This window comes from Chiloscyllium plagiosum, unplaced genomic scaffold (genome assembly GCF_037043375.1).
Source record: "Chiloscyllium plagiosum isolate Xiang-an unplaced genomic scaffold, Cpla_swu_hap1 HiC_scaffold_33, whole genome shotgun sequence".
Lineage (NCBI taxonomy): Eukaryota > Metazoa > Chordata > Chondrichthyes > Orectolobiformes > Hemiscylliidae > Chiloscyllium > Chiloscyllium plagiosum.
The window spans coordinates 9498736-9517459 of record NW_028270171.1 but is presented as its reverse complement, the minus strand read 5'-3'; the positions used below and the strand labels follow the sequence as shown (position 1 = coordinate 9517459).

The following is an 18724-nucleotide window of genomic DNA, read 5'->3' as shown; positions in this document are numbered from 1 at the left end:
GTACATACACACCGACATTCACACACACACTGACATACTGAGTCTCACACACACACATACACACAGACACTCTCACACTCACACACTGAGAGACACACTCACAGACACATGCACACACACACACACACACATACACACACACAGGCACACACTCACAAGCACTCACACATACATGCACATACCCTAACATTGGCACACAGTCTGACACACAGAGATATATACACACACACACACACACAGAAGCACACACATGCATATGTACACAGACACATTGAATCAAATGTACACAGACAGGTACACACGCACACACAAAGGCACACACATGTGACACACACATGTACATTGACACATGATATACACACACATCCACGCACACAAACCAACAAAACGAGAAGACAGTGAGCAGACAGGCAGAGGGAGCCAAAGACAGGGGCACAGACAGGTCTGATGAAGAAACACATAAATGGACACACAAAAACAGACAGACAAAACCAGCAAGCCAGCACTCTCACACAGGTTAACAAGACAGGAAACCAGTGACTTACAGGTATCTGGACAGCGATACACATAGCCTGTCACAGAGACATACAGACAGAAGCAGATAGCTGCAGTGAGGTGCCAAAACAGGTGGACAGACAGGATGTGGACAGACAGGGACATGTCGACAATGAGGGGAGGCTAAACTTGCTCAGAACAACCTCCGATGCCATCCTTTTCTAAATCACTCACATCCCTCTCCCTTTCTTGCCACCTTCAATGTCCTTGTCTCTCTCATTGGTTTTGCAATGTGCATTTGCATCAACTTCCAGCTCACATTGACCCTCTCTCTCCTCTGTGTGTGTGTATATATGTGTGTGTGTGTGTCTGTATCTGTGTTTGTATCTGTGTGTCTGCGTGTGTATGTGTCTGAGAGAGAGTGGATGTGAGTGTGAGTGGGAGAGCGCGAGTGAACATGAATGAATGTGTGTGTGTAACAGCATGTGTGTGTGTGTATGTGTGTGAGAGCATGTATTTGTGAGTGCATGTCTGTGTGTGTCAGTGCGTGTGTGTGTGTGTTTGTGAGTGCATTGTGTGTGTGTGTGAGTGCATGCGCGTGTGTGAGTGCATGCGCGTGTGTGTGTGTGTGTTTGTGAGTGCATTGTGTGTGTGAGAGAGCATGCGCGTGTACGTGAAAAAGGAGGTGAAGAGGTACAGAGAGTAAACAGGGGGAGATGAAAACAGAAAGAAACAGGGGAGAAAATGGAGAGAGCAAGATGCAGGACAGAGAGAGAGAGAGAGAGAAAGAGAAAGAGAAAACAAGTGAATAGAGGGATGGGGATTTACAATGTAGGAAAACCAAACTGTATCCAGCAAGTTCCCACACAGAAATGTGCCAATCAGCAGGTACTCTGCTTTAATGGCACTGACTGAGGGCTAAAAGTTGGCCAAGACTCGATGGGGGTCATTCAATGAATTATTAACCAAGAAAGCAATGGAGGAGCCTTGGATTAACATCTTAACCCAAAGGGGGCAGGTTTGCACAGTACTGCCTGAGAGATCCAGAACGAGAGAGAGAGAGAGACACTCATTACATGAGCAATGGAGGGGAACAAACATGGTGTTACAGGGGGGAGAGAGGTGGGGTGGGGGGGAGAGAGTTGAGGGAGAGAGGTGGGTGAGTGAGAGGGAGAAAAGAGAGTTGGGGAGAGAGAGGTGGGGGGGAGAGAGGTGAGCGAGTGAGAGGGGGAAGAGAGAGTTGGAGGAGAGAGAGAGGGGAGAGAGGTGGGGGAGAGAGAGGTGGGGGAGAGAGAGGTGGGCGAGTGAGAGGTGGGGAAGAGAGAGTTGGGGGAGAAAGAGGTGGGGGAGATAGAGTTGGGGGAGATAGAGGTGGGGGAGATAGAGTTGGGGAGAGAGAGGTGGGGGAGACAGAGGTGGGGGGAGAGAGGTGGGCGAGTGAGAGGGGGAAGAGAGAGTTGGGGGAGAGAGAGGTGGGTGAGTGAGAGGGGGAAAAGAGAGTTGGGGAGAGAGAGGTGGGGGAGAGAGAGGCGGGGGGAGAGAGGAGGGTGAGTGAGAGGGGGAAAAGAGAGTTGGGTGAGAGAGAGGTGGGGGAGAGAGGTGGGGTGGGGGGAGAGAGTTGAGGGAGAGAGATGGGGGGAGAGAGGTGGGTGAGTGAGAGGGGGAAGAGAGAGTTGGGGGAGAGAGAGGTGGGGGAGATAGAGATGGGCGAGTGAGGGGGGAAGAGAGAGTTGGAGGAGAGAGAGGTGGGGGGGAGAGAGGTGGGCGAGTGAGGGGGGAAGAGAGAGTTGGAGGAGAGAGAGGTGAGGGGGGAGAGAGGTGGGGAGAGAGAGGTGGGTGAGTGGGAGGGGAAAGAGAGAGATGGGGGAGAGAGAGGTTGGGGAGAGAGAGTTGGAGGAGAGAGGTAGGGGAGAGAGGTAGGGGAGAGAGGGAGGTTGGGGGAGAGATGGGGGAGAGAAATGTGGGGGGAGAGAGATGGGGGAGAGAGATGTGGGGGGAGAGAGAGGTGGGGGGAGAGAGAGGTGGGGGGAGAGATATGGGGGAGAGAGAGGTGGGGGAGAGAGGGGTGGGGGAGAAAAGGAGACAGAAATTGGATTCAAACAGTAAAATCAGTGAGTGAGAGAGACAGTGGGGACTTAGAGATGTTAGGCAGACATTACAAGATGTTTTAGATGTTTAACAAATGTTCAGCTGTGAACAGTTACAGCTTTGGATGCAATGATGAAGCTCCTGTGTTTAAATTGTGTTGACTTTGTGTGGCCTATTCAATTCTGAGCAGCTTCTGCAGGAATCACCCTCCAGCCCGGGGTCAGGCAGATTCTTGCGAGGTCTCAAATACCCCATCCCTGCTGTGTTTTACCAAGAGCTGTGCTCTAACCCTCCACCAGCCTCCTGCACTGCACCCTCAGCTCTGCCCTGATAGCAACCTCACCCCCCACCCCATCACTCTGTTGTCTTTGGGTGGTCACTGTCTCCTGCCTTGGTGTATATGTCATACAGACATTCCACTACAGGGTGCATCACAGGCCATCTAGGACCTGTCCTCAACCAGCCCCCAATCTCCACCATCTGCACGCTCCCACTCCCAGCCCCTCCTACCCCAGTGCTCTGCTATCCCCAACATCCCCAAGTAAGGAAGTGGTCCCTGGTCTGGGAGATGCTGTTAAACACGCCCTGGTGAGTTGCTGCAGTGCATCTTCCACTGAATCCCTACAGTGTGGAAACAGGCCCTTCGGCCCAACAAGTCCACACTGACCCTCCAAAGAGTATCCCACCCAGACCCATTCACATGGCCAATTCACCCTGACCTGCACATCTTTGGACTGTGGGAGTAAACTGGAGGAAACCCACACAGACATGGGGAGAATGTGCAAACTCCTCACAGACAGTCACCCAAGGCTGGAATCGAACCTGGGACCCTGGAGCTGTGAGGCAGCAGTACTAACCACTGAGCCACAGTGCTGCCCGTGTGCACTGGTGCTGGAGGGAGTGGACGTTGAGGGGAGTGGACGGGATGCTGACTACGTGGGGCTGCTGTGTCTTGGACTGTGAGGAGAAAGTGAGGTCTGCAGATGCTGGAGATCAGAGCTGGTAATGTGTTGCTGGAAAAGCACAGCAGGTCAGGCAGCATCCAGGGAACAGGAGAATCGATGTTTCGGGCATAAGCCCTTCTTCAGGCTTATTCCGTGTCTTGGACTGTGTCCAACTGACCTCTCCAGAATTGACTCCCCCACCCGACTCCCCCAGGAGAGAGAGGGGACTGGTTGGCGAGTTTTGCAAACCCCCCCCCGGGGGGGAAGTCACATTCATGAGATGGACTGTGAGGGGGTGGGGATGAGGTGAATGAAGAAAGTCTGTCCCGGATCGGAGATCCCTCGGAACGCGGCCCCAGTTTGTTGGGAACAGCAGCTCAAACTTCAGGCTCTGCAGCAAGCCAGCATTAAGTTAGCGGAATCGTAGGAGCCTGTCGAAGGGTTTACTCAGAGAGAAAGTGAGGTCTGCAGATGCTGGAGATCAGAGCTGAAAATGTGTTGCTGGAACTGCGCAGCAGGTCAGGCAGCATCCAGGGAACAGGAGAATCGACGTTTCGGGCATAAGCCCTTCTTCAGGAGCCCTTTCCTCATTCCTGAAGAAGGGCTTATGCCCGAAACGTCGATTCTCCTGTTCCCTGGAAGGGTTTACTCAGCCAATTTGGTCATAAAAACACAGAAATACAGCAGCTGGAGGAGACCATTCCATCCTTTCAGCCTGCTCCGCCATTCCATACTATCATGGCTGATCATCCAACTCAGTCCCTGTTCCTACTTCCTGCCCCCCCCCCTCCCCCCATACCCTTTGACCCCTTTAGCCCTAAAAACTACATATAACTTCTTGAAAACAATCAAAGGTTTCGGCTTCAACCACTATCCTTTTGCAAAGAATTCCCTAGGCTCCCCATTCTCTGGGTGAAGACATTTCTCCTCATCTCAGTCCAAAATGGCCCACGCTGTATCCTTAGACTGTGGTCCCTGCTCCTGGACACCTCATCGGGAATGTCCTTTCTACGGTTACCCGGCCTAGTCCTGTCAGAAACTTATAGGTTTCTATGGGATCCTCTCTCATTTTTCTAAACTCCGGTGAGTGTAATCCTAACTGATCAAGTCTCTCTTCACATGTCAGTCAAAATGGGTCACTCAAAACCCCAGTCAGAATCAGAACAATTGTGTCTGACATCCAACTGTCAAAAACCTGTCACACAACCTTAACCTTAACCTTAACCACTGATTACTTGCCGTAAACACAGGACATACCTTTTTTTAATTTATCCACTTTGTGGGATGTGGGTGTAGCTGACTGGGTCAGCATTTATTGCCCGTCCCTAGTTGCCCCCTGAGAAGGTGGGGGTGAGCTGCCTCTTCAACCACTGCAGTCCATCTGCTGTGGGTTGACCCCCCCAAAACCCTCAGGGAGTTCCAGGATTTGACCCAGCAACAGTGAAGGAACAGCGATATATTTACAAGTCAGGACGGTGAGTGGCTTGGAGGGGAACTTGCAGGGGGTGGTGTTCCCATGTATCTGCTGCCCCTTGTCCTTCTAGATGGAAGTGGCCGTGGGTTTGGAAGGTGCTGTCTGAGGATCTTTGGTCAATTGCATCTTGTGAATGGTACACACTGATGCCACTGAGCGTCAATGGTGGAGGGAATGGATGTGGTGCCAGTCAAGTGGGCTGCTTTGTCCTGAATGGTGTCAAGCTTCTTGAGTGTTGTTGGGGCTGCACCCATCCAGGCAAGTGGGGAGTATTCCATCACACTCCTGACTTGTGCCATGTAGATGGTGGATATGCTTTGGGGAGTCAGGAGGTGAGTTACTATGAAGGCCAACATACCATTTGCTTTCTTCACCGTCTGTTACTCCTACACGCTAACCTACATGGCCAGTCTTTACGACAACTGTCCACAGTCCCACTCCCATCTCTTCTCCCAATAGCCAGTCAAACATTTCCTTTCGTTTTCGGTATTTCCCTAGCATTTGAAAGTTGCTTTTGGAAAGTCTTCCACCACCTTCTCAGGCAGTGCATTCTGGGTCACACCAATGCACTGAGTTAATAACAAAATGGCTCCTCACATCGACACGTTACCATAAAACCTGTGTCGCCCTGGTTACCGCCCTCCTATCGATAGAAAGAGCTCCACCCGACTTACTCCACTATTCCCCGTGTTAAACACCTCAGTTAAACTTCCCCATTTAAAAGGAAAACTTGAAAGGTAACTTGTTCTCAATTAAAGACCCATTGCAGAGCTTCATCCACACTGTCAGACACAGTAACAGTACCACACGGTGTAATGGAGGAAAGCAGGTTAGATACCTTAAAGGGGAAGCTAGAAGGGTACATGAGAGAAAAAGGAACAGAAGGTTATGCTGCTAGAGAGGTTGGTGCAAGTCCATGTGGACCAGTATTGACCAGGTGGGCTGAATGGCCCATTTCTGTTACAGAGTCACTCAGCACGGAAACAGACCCTTCAGTCCAACTCATCCATCCCAATCTGACCTAGTCCCATTTGCCAGCACTTGGCTCACATCTCCCTAAACCCCTCCTATTCATGTACCTTTCCAGATGCCTTTTAAATGTTGTAATTGCCTCCACCAGCCTCCACCACTTCCTCTGGCAGCTCATCCCATACATGCACCACCCTCTGCTTGAAAACTTTACCCCTCAGATCCCTTTTACATCTTTCCTCTCTCACCCTGAACCCATGCCCAGCTCCAGCCTATTCAGCCTCTCCCTAAACCTCAAACTCTCCAACCCTGGTGACATCCTCGTAAATCTTTGTTGCATCCTTTCAAGTTTCATAACATCTTTCCTATAGCAGGGAGACCAGAATTGTACACAGTATCCGAAATGAAGTCAAGCATACCAAACACCTTCTTCACCTCCCTGTCTACCTGCGACTCCACTTTCAAGAAACTATGAACCTGCACCCTTTTTGTTCAGTAACACTCCCCAGGGCCCGACCATTAAGTGTATAAGTCCTGCCCTGGTTTGGCTTTCCAAAACGCAACACCTCGCATTTATCTAAATTAAACTCCATTTGCCACTCCTTGGCCTATTGGCCCAGCTGATTAAGGTTACCTTGAGGTAACCTTCTTCAGTATCTACATCCCATCTATATTGGTGTCATCTGCAAACTTACTAACTATACCTCCTATATTCACATCCAAGTCATTTATATAAATAACGAAAAACTGTGGACCCAGCACCGATCCTTGTGGCACTCCATTGGTCACAAGCCTCCAATCTGAAAAACAACCCTCCACCACCACCCTCTGTCCCCAATTTTGTATCCCATTTCTGGATTCTATGTGATCTAACCTTGCTAACTAGTCTAACGTAGGGAACCTTATTGAACCCTTGCTGAAGTCCAGATACACATCCACTGATCTGCCTTCATCAACCTTGATTTGGAGATATCGGTGTTGGACTGGGGTGGACAAAATTAAAAATCACACGACACCAGGTTATAGTCCAACAGCTTTATTTAGAAGCACTAGCTTTCGGAGCGCTGCTCCTTCATCAGATGGTTGTGGAGTATTAGATCATAGGACACAGAATTTATAGCAAACGTTTAGTGTGATGTAACTGAAATGGTATATTGAAAAAGACCTGGTTACATCACACTGTAAACGTTTGATATATATTCTGTGTCTTACAATCTTACATTCCATAACCATCTGATGAAGGAGCAGTGTTCCGAAAACTAATGTGTCCAAATAAACCTATTGGACTATAACCTGGTGTTGTGTGATTTTTAACTTCATCAATCTTCTTTGTCACCTCTTCAAAAAACTCAATCAAGTTTGTGGGACATGGTCTCCCACACACAAAGCCATGTTGGCTATCCATAATCAGTCCTTGCCTTTCCAAATACATGTAAACCCTGTCCCTCAGGATTCCCTCCAACCATTTACCCATCGCTAACATAAGGCTCACCAAGTCTCAATTTGTCCATGCTGACTAGATATCCTGAACTGATATAATCCTATTTGCCAGCATTTGGCCCTAAACCTTTCCTATTCATACCCACATTCAGTCCAACTCATCCATCCCAATCTGACTTAGTCCCATTTGCCAGCACTTGGCTCACATCTCCCTAAATCCCTCCTATTCATGTACCTTTCCAGATGCCTTTTAATGTTGTAATTGTACCCACCTCCATATACTTAAGAAGAAAGTTTTCTTGAACACACTCAACAAAATCCCTTCCCATCCAAGTCCTTAACACTATGACAACTTCAATGCAATTTAGGTAGATCATGGACAGGATATGCGAGCACGCATGGGGGTTGTATGAAGTCTACATGTTGAAACAGAAATGCATAAAACAATCAATGTTCCAAATACTGTCTCGTAACTTAACAATCCCCAAACCAACTTCATGTAAACTCACTCTCTGGTATCCGGTACTCCAAATATAAGCACTTGAACTCACGCCCATCCCCCTCCCCTATTAGATTCCAGACTGTGACTCATTCCCAGGTATCTGTAATTCTACATATAAACCACCCTGAACCCCTCAATTAGATCCCAGTCTGTAACTCACTCCCGGTTATCTGTTATTCCATATAGTAACCTTCCCTCCCCCCCCCCCAAACCCCTTGATTAGATCCCAGTCTGTAACTCACTCCCGGTTATCTGTTATTCCATATAGTAACCTTCCCTCCCCCCCTCAAACCCCTTGATTAAGTCCCAGTCTGTAACTCACTCCCAGTTATCTGTTATTCTATATAGTAACCTCCCCCCTCCTCCCCACCCCCCAAACCCCTTGATTAGATTCCAGTCTGTAACTCACTCCCGGTTATCTGTTATTCTATACAGTAACCTCACCCCATCCCCAAACCCCTTGATTAGATTCCAGTCTGTAACTCACTCCCGGTTATCTGTTATTCTATACAGTAACCTCACCCCATCCCCAAACCCCTTGATTAGATTCCAGTCTGTAACTCACTCCTGGATATCTGTTTTTCTATATATAAACCATTCTGAATGTCTCAATTAGATTCCAGCCTGTAACTCATTCCTGGGTATCTGTTATTCTATATATAAACCATCCTGAACCCCTCAATTAGATTCAGGTCTGTAACTCACTCCTGGATATCTGTTATTCTATATATAAATGCTCCTGAACCCCCGCCGATTAGATTCCATCTATAACTCACTCCTGGTATCTGTTATTCTATATATAAAGCACCCTAAACCCCTTGATTAGATTCCAGTCTATAACTAACTCCCTATTCTCTGTTAATCTATGTATAAACCACCCCGAAATCCCCATTAGATTCCAGTCTATTACTCATTCCCAGGTATCTGTTGTTCTATATATAAGGCCCTCCAAATCATTAGATTAATTTGCAGTCTGTAATTCGCTCCCAATTATCCATTACTCTACATATAAACCTCCTGAGCCCTGCCATTAGATTGCAACCTGTACCTCACTCAAGGTGTCAGTCTTTCTATTTATAAAGCCCTCCCTTAGATTCCTGGCACTTACTCATTCTCAGGTGTCTTTTTATTCTATATATAAGCCTCTCATGTCCCTCTATTGGATTGCAGTCACTCCTGGATATCTACTATTCTACACATAACACCCTTGCCTGGCCAACCTGAACTCCTCCATTAGATTCCAGTTTGCCACTCAGTCCCAGATATTCCTTCGTCCACGTATCAATCACCTAAAATTCGGTTACATCACACTCTTAAATATTGTAGGTGCGTAGGGGGGGGGTTGGTAATGACAGGGGTAAAACAGGGCCAGAGAAACTGGAGGCAGTAAACACTGATTAATCCCATAAAAAGAATACAGTAACTCATTCAACATAACTCACATCAGATACCGACCCTGTTGTACAGAGCACAGAGATGTAGCGCTGTGTTCCCCGATGCATTCAGGCTGTTGATTTCTGCTCCGTAGAACAACAGAATTTCCAGGTGCTGAGCATGACCGTGATGGCAAGCCTGTCGGAGATAAACACTGAAAGTGGAGGGGAGGCAAGGGACAGAAAACCAGTAGGCCCTGTTGGACAGGCCTTTCCTAGTTGCTCCTAATTCTGAAGAAGGGTCATAGAATTTCTATGGTGAAGATAGAAGCTATTCAGCCTATCTAGTCTACACCAGCCCTCCAAATAGCATCCCACCCCACCTCTGCATTTCCCCGGGCCAATCCACCTGAACCTGCACATCCCTGGACAATACGGGGCAACGTGCTATGGCCAATCCACCCTAACCTATCCATTCCTGGACTCTACAAGACAATGTGGTATGGCCAATCCACCCCAACCTACACATCCTTGCACAATACAGGGCAATGTGCTATGGCCAATCCACCCTAACCTACCCATTCCTGGACTCTACAAGACAATGTGGTATGGCCAATCCACCCTAACCTACCCATTCCTGGACTCTACAAGACAATGTGGTATGGCCAATCCACCCCAACCTACACATCCTTGCACAATACAGGGCAATGTGCTATGGCCAATCCACCCTAACCTACCCATTCCTGGATTCTACGAGACAATGTGGTATGGGCAATCCATCCTAACCTACCCATTCCTGGATTCTACGAGACAATGTGGGAGGCCAATCCACCCCAACCTACACATCCTTGCACAATACAGGGCAATGTGCTATGGCCAATCCACCCTAACCTACCCATTCCTGGATTCTACGAGACAATGTGGTATGGCCAATCCATCCTAACCTACCCATTCCTGGATTCTACGAGACAATGTGGGATGGCCAATCCACCCCTAGCTACACATCCTTGCACAATACGGGGCAATGTGCTATGGCCAATCCACCCTAACCTACCCATTCCTGAATTCTACGAGACAATGTGGTATGGCCAATCCACCCTAACCTACCCATTCCTGGATTCTACGAGACAATATGGGATGGCCAATCCACCCCTACCTACACATCCTTGCACAATACGGGGCAATGTGCTATGGCCAATCCACCCTAACCTACCCATTCCTGAATTCTACGAGACAATGTGGTATGGCCAATCCACCCTAACCTACACATCCCTGCACAATACGGGGCAATGTGCTATGGCCAATCCACCCTAAACTACACATTCCTGGACGCTACAGGGTCATGTGGCATGGCTAATCCACCCAAACCTGCACACAGAGTCATACACACGGAAACAGACCCTTCAGTATAACCAGTCCATGCTGAATATAATCCCAAACTAAACTAGTCCCACCTGCCTATATGCTTGGCCTACCTGCCTCTAAGTCTCTTCTATTCACGTACTTATCCAACATCTTTGGACTGCGGGAGGAAACTGGAGCACCTGGAGGAAACCCACAGGGAGAATGTGAAGTCTCCACACAGACAGTCGCCCGAGGCTGGAATCGAACCTGGATCCTTGGCGCTGTGAGGCAGCAGTGCTAACCACTGAGCCACCGTGATAGGAAACCCAGACGCATGTCTGTTTTGAGGATATACGGTGGGCAGGACACCAGACAGAATTCCTTCGCTCGCCTTCGGAGCAGTGCTTCTTCAGACCCCATCCACTAATATTCTGTCCATTCCATGGTACCATCCCTTTGTAACTTTGGCTAGACATCGTCAAGTCCTGGAGGGAGAGCTGGAGTTTCTGGCCCAGAGACAGGGCCACTACTGACTGTACCAGAAGACCCTGTGACCTCCTCAAGGAATAGGCAACATGTACTGGCCCAGCCAGCAACAGCTCCATCCTCTACAATATCAAAGGATTGGATGCCATGGTCCAAGGGGGTGAGGGGGGTTGAACCAAACTGCTCCGTATTCGGTGGGACAGGGGCGGGGGGAGGGGGTGCCTACCTGGTGAATCTCTTGCCAGCCGTTCTCGTCGGCATAGCCAATCTGCGCCCGGTTGTAGAGCAGCAGCTCACAGCAGCTGGTGTCTCCTCCGGCGATAGCCGTATGGTACAAAGGCGTCAATGCTCGGCGATCCTTGTAATTCGGCGAGGCACCTAACTCCAGCAGCGTCTAGGACAGCAAACCCAAAACAAAAAAAACACAGGCACAAAGCAAACAACAGGAGGGTCACGCGCCGGAACCTCATCGGGTGGGCACCGCAAAATTGATCATTGAACTTTGCCCCAACCGCGATCAGTCCTTTTGTCTTTTTGGGGATTCCCAAAGCCTTGGCCCTCCCCCAAGGGAGGTTCCAGTGGTATAACCGTTGGACTGTGAATCCAGAGAGTCAGCTAATCTTCTGGGGACCCGGGTTCAAGTCCCGACATGACAAATGGTGGAATTTGAATTCAATAAAAAATGGGTTTACGTGTCTAATGATTGTCAGGAAAACCCATCTGGTTTACTGATGTCCTTTAAAGATGGAAACTGCCATCCTTACTTGGTCTGGCCTACATATATCTCCAATGTGGTTGACTCTTAACTGCCCACTGGGCAACTAGGGACGGGTAATAAATGCTGGGCCTAGCCCATGTCCCGTGAATGAATAGACACAAGGTTATGAGAAGGAATCTTTTCACACAGTTAGTGAACCTACTGCCCAGGAGAGAGGTGGGAGTGCAAACAATAAATTATTTCAAAAGGAGATGGGATGGGCATCTGGCAGGAATGAAGTTTGTAGGGAGATGGAGGTAGACTGGGGAATAGGCCAAAGTAGGTTGCTGTGAGGAGAATCAGCCACAAACTCAATGGACCGAATGGCCTCTGGCTGTGCTGTAATGACTCTCCGACTGTACAACGCAAAAACGCCAAGACTTAGCTTTCTGTGAATGATTATCCACAACCATGAGGCTCTGTACAGCCAATGAAATACTTCTGATCTGCAGCCTCTGTAGGAAAGGCAGCAGCTAAGTTGTACACAGCAAGATCCCACAAAGAACAAGGAACAGGCCCTTTGGCCCACCAGGACAGTGCCAACACATGATACCTTTCGAAACTAAAAACCTTTTTCCTCTATTCCTTGCCTATTCATATATCTGTCAAGAAGCCATTCTGGAGTTCAACCAGAACATGTGAAGTGATTCATTTTGGAAGGTCGGAAGGTCGAACAGGGTTAAAGGCAGGATTCTTGGCAGTGTGGAGGAACAGTGGGATCTTGGAGTTCACGTCCATAGATCTCGCAAAGTTGCCACCCAATTTGATCGGGTTGTTAAGAAGGTGTATGATGTGTTGACTTTCATTAGCAGGGAGATTGAGTTTAAGAGCCATGAGATTATGCTGCAGCTCTGTAAAGCCTTGGTTAGATCACACTTGGAATATAATGTTCAGTTCTGGTCGCCTCATTATAGGAAGGATGTGGAAGCTTTAGAGAGGGTGCAAGGGAGATTTACCAGGATGCTGCCTGGACTGGAAGACATCTCTTATGAAGAAAGGTTGAGGAAGCTAGGGCTTTTCTCATTGGAGCGAAGAAGGATGAGAGGTTACTTGATAGAGGTGTACAAGATGATGGGAGGCTCAGATAGAGTGGATAGACAGAGACTTTTTCCCAGGATCGAAATGGCCATCACAAGGGGGCATAATTTTAAGGTGATTGGAGGAAGGTTTAGGGGCGATGTCAGAGGTAGGCTCTTTACACAGTGAGTGGTGGATGTGAGGAATGCACTGCCAATGGTGGTAGTAGAGTCAGAGACATTAGGGACATTTAAACAACTCTTGGATAGGCACATGGATGATAGTAAAATGAAGGGTATGTAGCTTAGTTTGATCTTAGAGTAGAATAAAAGGTCAGCACAACATCGAGGGCCGAAGGGCCTGGACTGTTCTGTGTTCTATGTTCTTAAACATTACTATGGTATCTGCCTCTACCAGCTCCTATGGCAATGCACTTACCACCCTCTATGTAAATACCCTGCCTCTCACATCTCTTTTAAATTTAGCATGATGTCCCCAAGTAACTGGGGAAAAGACTCTGACTATCCATTCTATCCACGTCTCTCACAATTTTATAAAGTTCAGCTGGGCCTCCCCTCAGCGTCTGACATCCAAGTGAAAACAAAACAAACTGAGATTGTCTAATCGCTCCTGAGAGCTAACAGCCTCCAAACCAGGCAACATCTTTCTGTCCCCTGTGTACCTTCGCTAAAGCCTCCACATTCCCCTGACAGTGTGGTGACCAGAACTGTACACAACATTGCAACTGTGCACAGTGTGTTAAAAAACACTAAAGCTGCTGTTTTCTTTGTTTCCTGATGTTGGCTGGGTCAGTGGATTAATATTGGCCCAAACTCCTCTGCTTCTTTTCGAAATCACGGCTGTGAGATTTCCTTTTTTCAATCGGAAAGTGGTAGCCAAGCATTGGTTTAATTAGTCCAGCCAACTCTGCACCATTCCAAGATTTCTGACAGTGAGTCAGACAGCAGTGGGCAGTTGGATCATAGGTTCTCCTGAAGCAGACGTCCTAAGGATGCTGCTGTGTTTTAGTAAGTTCTGTGTTTGACTGTGCATCTGCCTAAGACTGCGTCATTGACAATGTTATCACCTGCCTCCCTTTTATTTAGCCTGACCAAATACCTTCGGGTAACCTGGGTGCAGTGAGCAAGAGGACAGGGACTAAAGAGTATGAAGAGATGATCATCGAATAGAATTCTGCAGCAGAGAGGGGCAGGTCATTGATATATTTAAAACAGAGCTAGATAAGTTCCTGGTTGTCAAAGGGATCAAAGGTTACAGGGAGAAAGCAGGAGAATGGGGTTGAAAAAATCTATTAGCAATGATCAAATGACGGAGTAGACTCGATGGGCTGAATGGCCTAATTTCTGTTCCTATAAATGGTCTCATTCATAGAATCCCCACAGCATGGGAACAGGCCCTTCGGCCCAACAAGTCCTCACTGACCCTCCAAAGAGTATCCCATCCATTCCCCTACCCAATTACTCTACATTTACCCCTGACCTAACCTACATATCCCTGAACACGATGGGAAATTTAGCATGGCCAATCCACCTTAACCTGCACATCTCTGGACTGTGGGAGGAAACCGGAGCACCTGGAGGAAACCCACACAGATACGGGGTGAATGTGCAAATGCCGCACAGACAGTCACCCGAGGCTGGAATCGAACCCGGGTCCCTGGCGCCATGAGGCAGCAGTGCTAATCACTGAGCCATGTGCCACCAATTCAATCTGTTTACTCTGTGTTAAAAGACCAAGCACGTTGCACTGCATTGGCTCTTCCGTACCCACGTCCTTGCCAATATTGAGTATTTAATGCCCCTTTCAATGCCACGACCAAGTCCGTTTTCCACCAGGTAAAATGGCCACACTCTTCCCAAAAGAGATGGCGGCTCACTCTCTTTAGAGAGAGATGACTGGTGGTGGTTTAATGTGAGGGTCACCATGCCTCGGGCGAGGGGAGAGATTGAGAAGGACTCACCTTCACGGTAACCTCAGCCACTGTAGGGATTGAACCCACACTGTTGGCGTCACTGACTGGTCACCCAGCCAACTGAGCTGACCAATCCCAAATCACCACACTGGCTCCACTGTCCATTAGGCTACACATTCTTCTTCAGCAACCACTCGATTAAATTCATCACCTCAAGAGCAGGAAGGGAAGGAGCATTTTTCTTCCACACAAGCATAATGAGATAGCGGGACATGGAATATTTTGGCACAGGGAGTGCCTGACATTGAGCCAAGTGCATCTTTGAGGGAAAGCTGGATAAATCGTTTTTGCCAACACTGCTGGCAGGGTGTAATTACAAGGTGACACCGTGTGCTTTAGAAATGTGGACGTGCAAAATTAAAATGGAAAAACATTGACACTAAACCGACAACAGGAAGAGAGACTTTGTAGGCGGGAAGAGTTAGCAGATGCGAGAATGAAATAAATAAATAAATAACACAATTTCACAGAGTAGACGTGGAGTACAATGGAATGTGAGTATTGGCTAAAGGGAGACACCATCAAAACCGAATCTTTAGCATTCATCAGGACCCCTGCAAGAATGCCAAACTTCACAGGGAGCACCGATTTATTGTGTATGAGAAAAGGGTGTTGATTGGCTGCGGGGTTGACCCTGATTGGTCGAGGGGTTGCCACAAAAAATGCACCAGGGCACTATTGGCCTGCCGTAGGCTTTGCTTAATTTTTAAAAAGTGGTTATTTTCCTTTGTCCTGCAGGGAATGTGACCTTGAGAATCTGCAGCTTCTAAGAGAAAGTGATCTTATAGATTAGGATTTGAGTGGGGGTGGGGAGAGGTGTGAAGGCGTGGGGTTTAGCTATCTGGCTGCGACCTCGATACCCCTCCCTCCAGCCTCATAGTTACCAAGACTCCATTGTAGTTCCTGGTTATGGCGGCCTTGTGGAGAGCTGTCATACCATCTCGTGCTCGGAAATCGATGTGCGCCCCTCCCAGACACAGCACGCGGATCACGTCCGAACAATTCTCCAGCTGTGCGGACAATGTCAATGGTACTTCTGTGAGGGAAATTGGAAATTTTATTCCCATTGCAATTCACGTCCAGGGCCCTTGCCCCAATGCCTCCCGTTATCCCTAGCAACCAGTTTGAAATAAGAACCTTCCCCTCACAAGACTCTCCTGACTCTCCCACCCACCCATCCCCCTCCCACCTGTCCCTGGCACCAACTTTCCAAACCCTTCCACTCCCGCCCTGCGACTGCCCCCTGCCTCACTCCTCCCTCCTCGATTGACTCCACCGACAGTAGTGAGGATCCCCATTCCACGCACACGGGCCCATGGCCCCTGCTCAGAAATACAGCAGCTGAGGGGAGATGGGTTGGGGGGAGGGAGGGAGGAGTCCGAGGCCTTTTGGCCCCTTGAGTCAGTACTGGCCCGTTTCGAGGAGCGGTCCGTCTAGCCTCACTCCACGCTGGAGTTTATCATCCTTTCGGAAGCCATCGGCCATCTTGTCCAGCTGGGACAAAGGACGAGGCAAGGCATGACTAACAGAAACAGTCACACTTTCAGTCAAGATCATTGGCTTATTGTTGACCCACAGCACAGCTTTAACCTATTGGGTCAACACAAAGGGTCAAGCTGTTCAAACCTGACCCCAGACTGCGCAATGCCATAAAATGATTGATTCCCCTACAGTGTGGAAGCAGGCCATTCGGCCCATCAAGTACACACTGACCCTCCAAAGAGCATAACAGATTCATAAATATAATATCTGAGACTTCTTTTTTTTTTCTCTCCAGTGTCAGTGCCTATTATGGAGCCAAGGCTCCCTGAGTGAGTTACAAGATTATGTTGTACTTGAAGACTTGGGATTGAGCTTTAGCTCTTTACTGAACCAGCAAAGTACAGCATCTGACATCACCAGCCAGTTTGCCAGCTCTCTCAGAGATCCCTGGAGTCTCCAGAAACATGAATCACCAAAACAGGAGGGAAACCATGGAGACATGAAATAAAACTGTCCCACTCCCCTTTGAGCACTTCCACCTAGCAGAATCAGAGAATCCTTGTAGTCCCATTCCCTTGAATCCCCATTGGATTCTGTGATTAGAATTCTTGATTATTTTCTGGATGCAAAGGGTGACAGAGGTTTGGAATTCTCCTCCACAAACAGCAATGGAAGTTGGATAAGTTATTAATTTTCAATCCCATTCGGCCCATCATGTCCAAACCGACCATCCAGTTTCAACCCCCTACCCTATCCCTGTAACCCCACATTTCCCATAGCTAACCCATTGAGCCTGGACATACCTGGACACTACAGGACAATTTAGCATGGCCAATCCACCCTAACCTGCACATCCCTGGACACTATGGGCAGTTTAGCACAGCCATTCCACCCTAACCTGCACATCCCTGGACACTATGGGGCAGTTTAGCACAGCCATTCCACCCTAACCTGCACATCCCTGGACACTATGGGTCAATTTAGCATGGCCAATCCACCCTAACGCGCAGATCTCTGGACTGTGAGAGGAAACCGGAGCACCCTAAACTGCTTGGAGTCAGGAATGATCTTTCACAAATGAGTGAAGCTTAAGCCAGTTCGATACCAAGAGAGGCTTTCCTGTTGGGGTGGGCAGTCACCTCCGCTCCCCCCTCCCGGAGGAGGTGGGGGAGGGGGGGGGCGGTGGTGGTGGGTGAGGGGTGGGTCACGATACGAGTGGGTGGGGCTGACAAACAGAAAAGTGAGTGGGTTACGGTCTCCCTGAAAAGACCAACTTTAACAGAGAGGCTCCAAGAGTGGGAATGGAAGGTGTCACAGAGTCACAGAGCCACACAACACGGAAACAGACCCTTCAGTCCAACTCGTCCACGCTGACCAGAGATGGAGGGCTTTTACCCAAAACGTCGATTTTCCTGCTCTTCGGACGCTGTCTGATCTCCTGTGCCTTTCCAGCACCACTCTGATCTAAACTCTGATTTCCAGCATCTGCAGTCCTCACTTTTGCCTCGATATCCCAATCCAGTCTAGTCCCGCCTGCCAGCACCTGGCCCATATCCCCCTAAACCCTTTTCTCCTGCTTCTCAGATCTCCAGTTCTTTGTTATTCTAACAAACATTGTGGTCTTTCCCCAAGGTTCATAGCATGTTCCTCATACAGGAACACCGCAATAGGAGTAGGCCATTCAGCCCCTTCACTCTGCTCCGCCATTCAATGGGACCATGGCCTAACTTCGTAGGCCTGCCTTGGGCTTCTATCCCTTACTTAATAAAAATTGGCCGACCTCATATTTCAATTTAATAATTGAATTGGAATTGACTGTCATTTGAGGAAGAGAATCCCACAATGCCTTTACTATTTGTGTGATGAAGTGTTTTCTAACATCTCTCCTGGATGGCCTGGCCCTCAGTCTTATGCACTGGTTCTAGAATCTTCAACCAGTCAAATAATTCATCTTTATCTACTCTCAGAGGCAAGATTAGCGTGGTGCTGGAAAAGCACAGCAGGTCAGGCAGCATCTGAGGAGCAGGAGAATCGACGTTTCGGGCAGAAGCCCTTCATCAGGAATGAGTGCAGGTTACGGTGGATTGGCCATGTCCATAGTGCCCAGGGATGGGCAGGCTGGGTAGGTTAGCCAGAGGAATTGCAGGGTTATAGGGAAGGGATGGATTTGGGTGAGATGCTGTTTGGAAGGTCAGCGTGGGCTGTATGGCCTGCTTCCACACTGGAGGGTTTCTTGATTATTTTCTGGACACAAAGGGTGATAGAGGTTTGGAACTCTCTTCCACAAACAGCAATGGAAGCTGGAACAGTTATTAATTTTCAACCTGACGTTGTCAAGCAAAGAGATATGGGCCAAAGGC

The 18724-nt window shown here is 48.5% G+C and overlaps 1 protein-coding gene across 4 annotated transcripts in view; it reads right to left on the bottom strand.

Annotated features, from left to right (window-relative positions):
* shank1 (SH3 and multiple ankyrin repeat domains 1) overlaps positions 1-18724 on the bottom strand; it is a 534917-nt gene that overhangs the window by 297275 nt on the left and 218918 nt on the right. For 3 of the 4 annotated variants that reach the window (XM_087978262.1, XM_087978261.1, XM_087978264.1), the window contains 3 exons: positions 15767-15918; positions 11342-11509; positions 9368-9484 (listed from right to left, as the gene is read on the bottom strand). In XM_087978262.1, the coding sequence (XP_087834388.1) occupies positions 9368-9484; positions 11342-11509; positions 15767-15918 (437 nt within the window). Of the gene's footprint in view, positions 1-9354; positions 9485-11341; positions 11510-15766; positions 15919-18724 lie in introns of those variants that run through there. The other variant, XM_087978265.1, reaches the window with a different exon arrangement.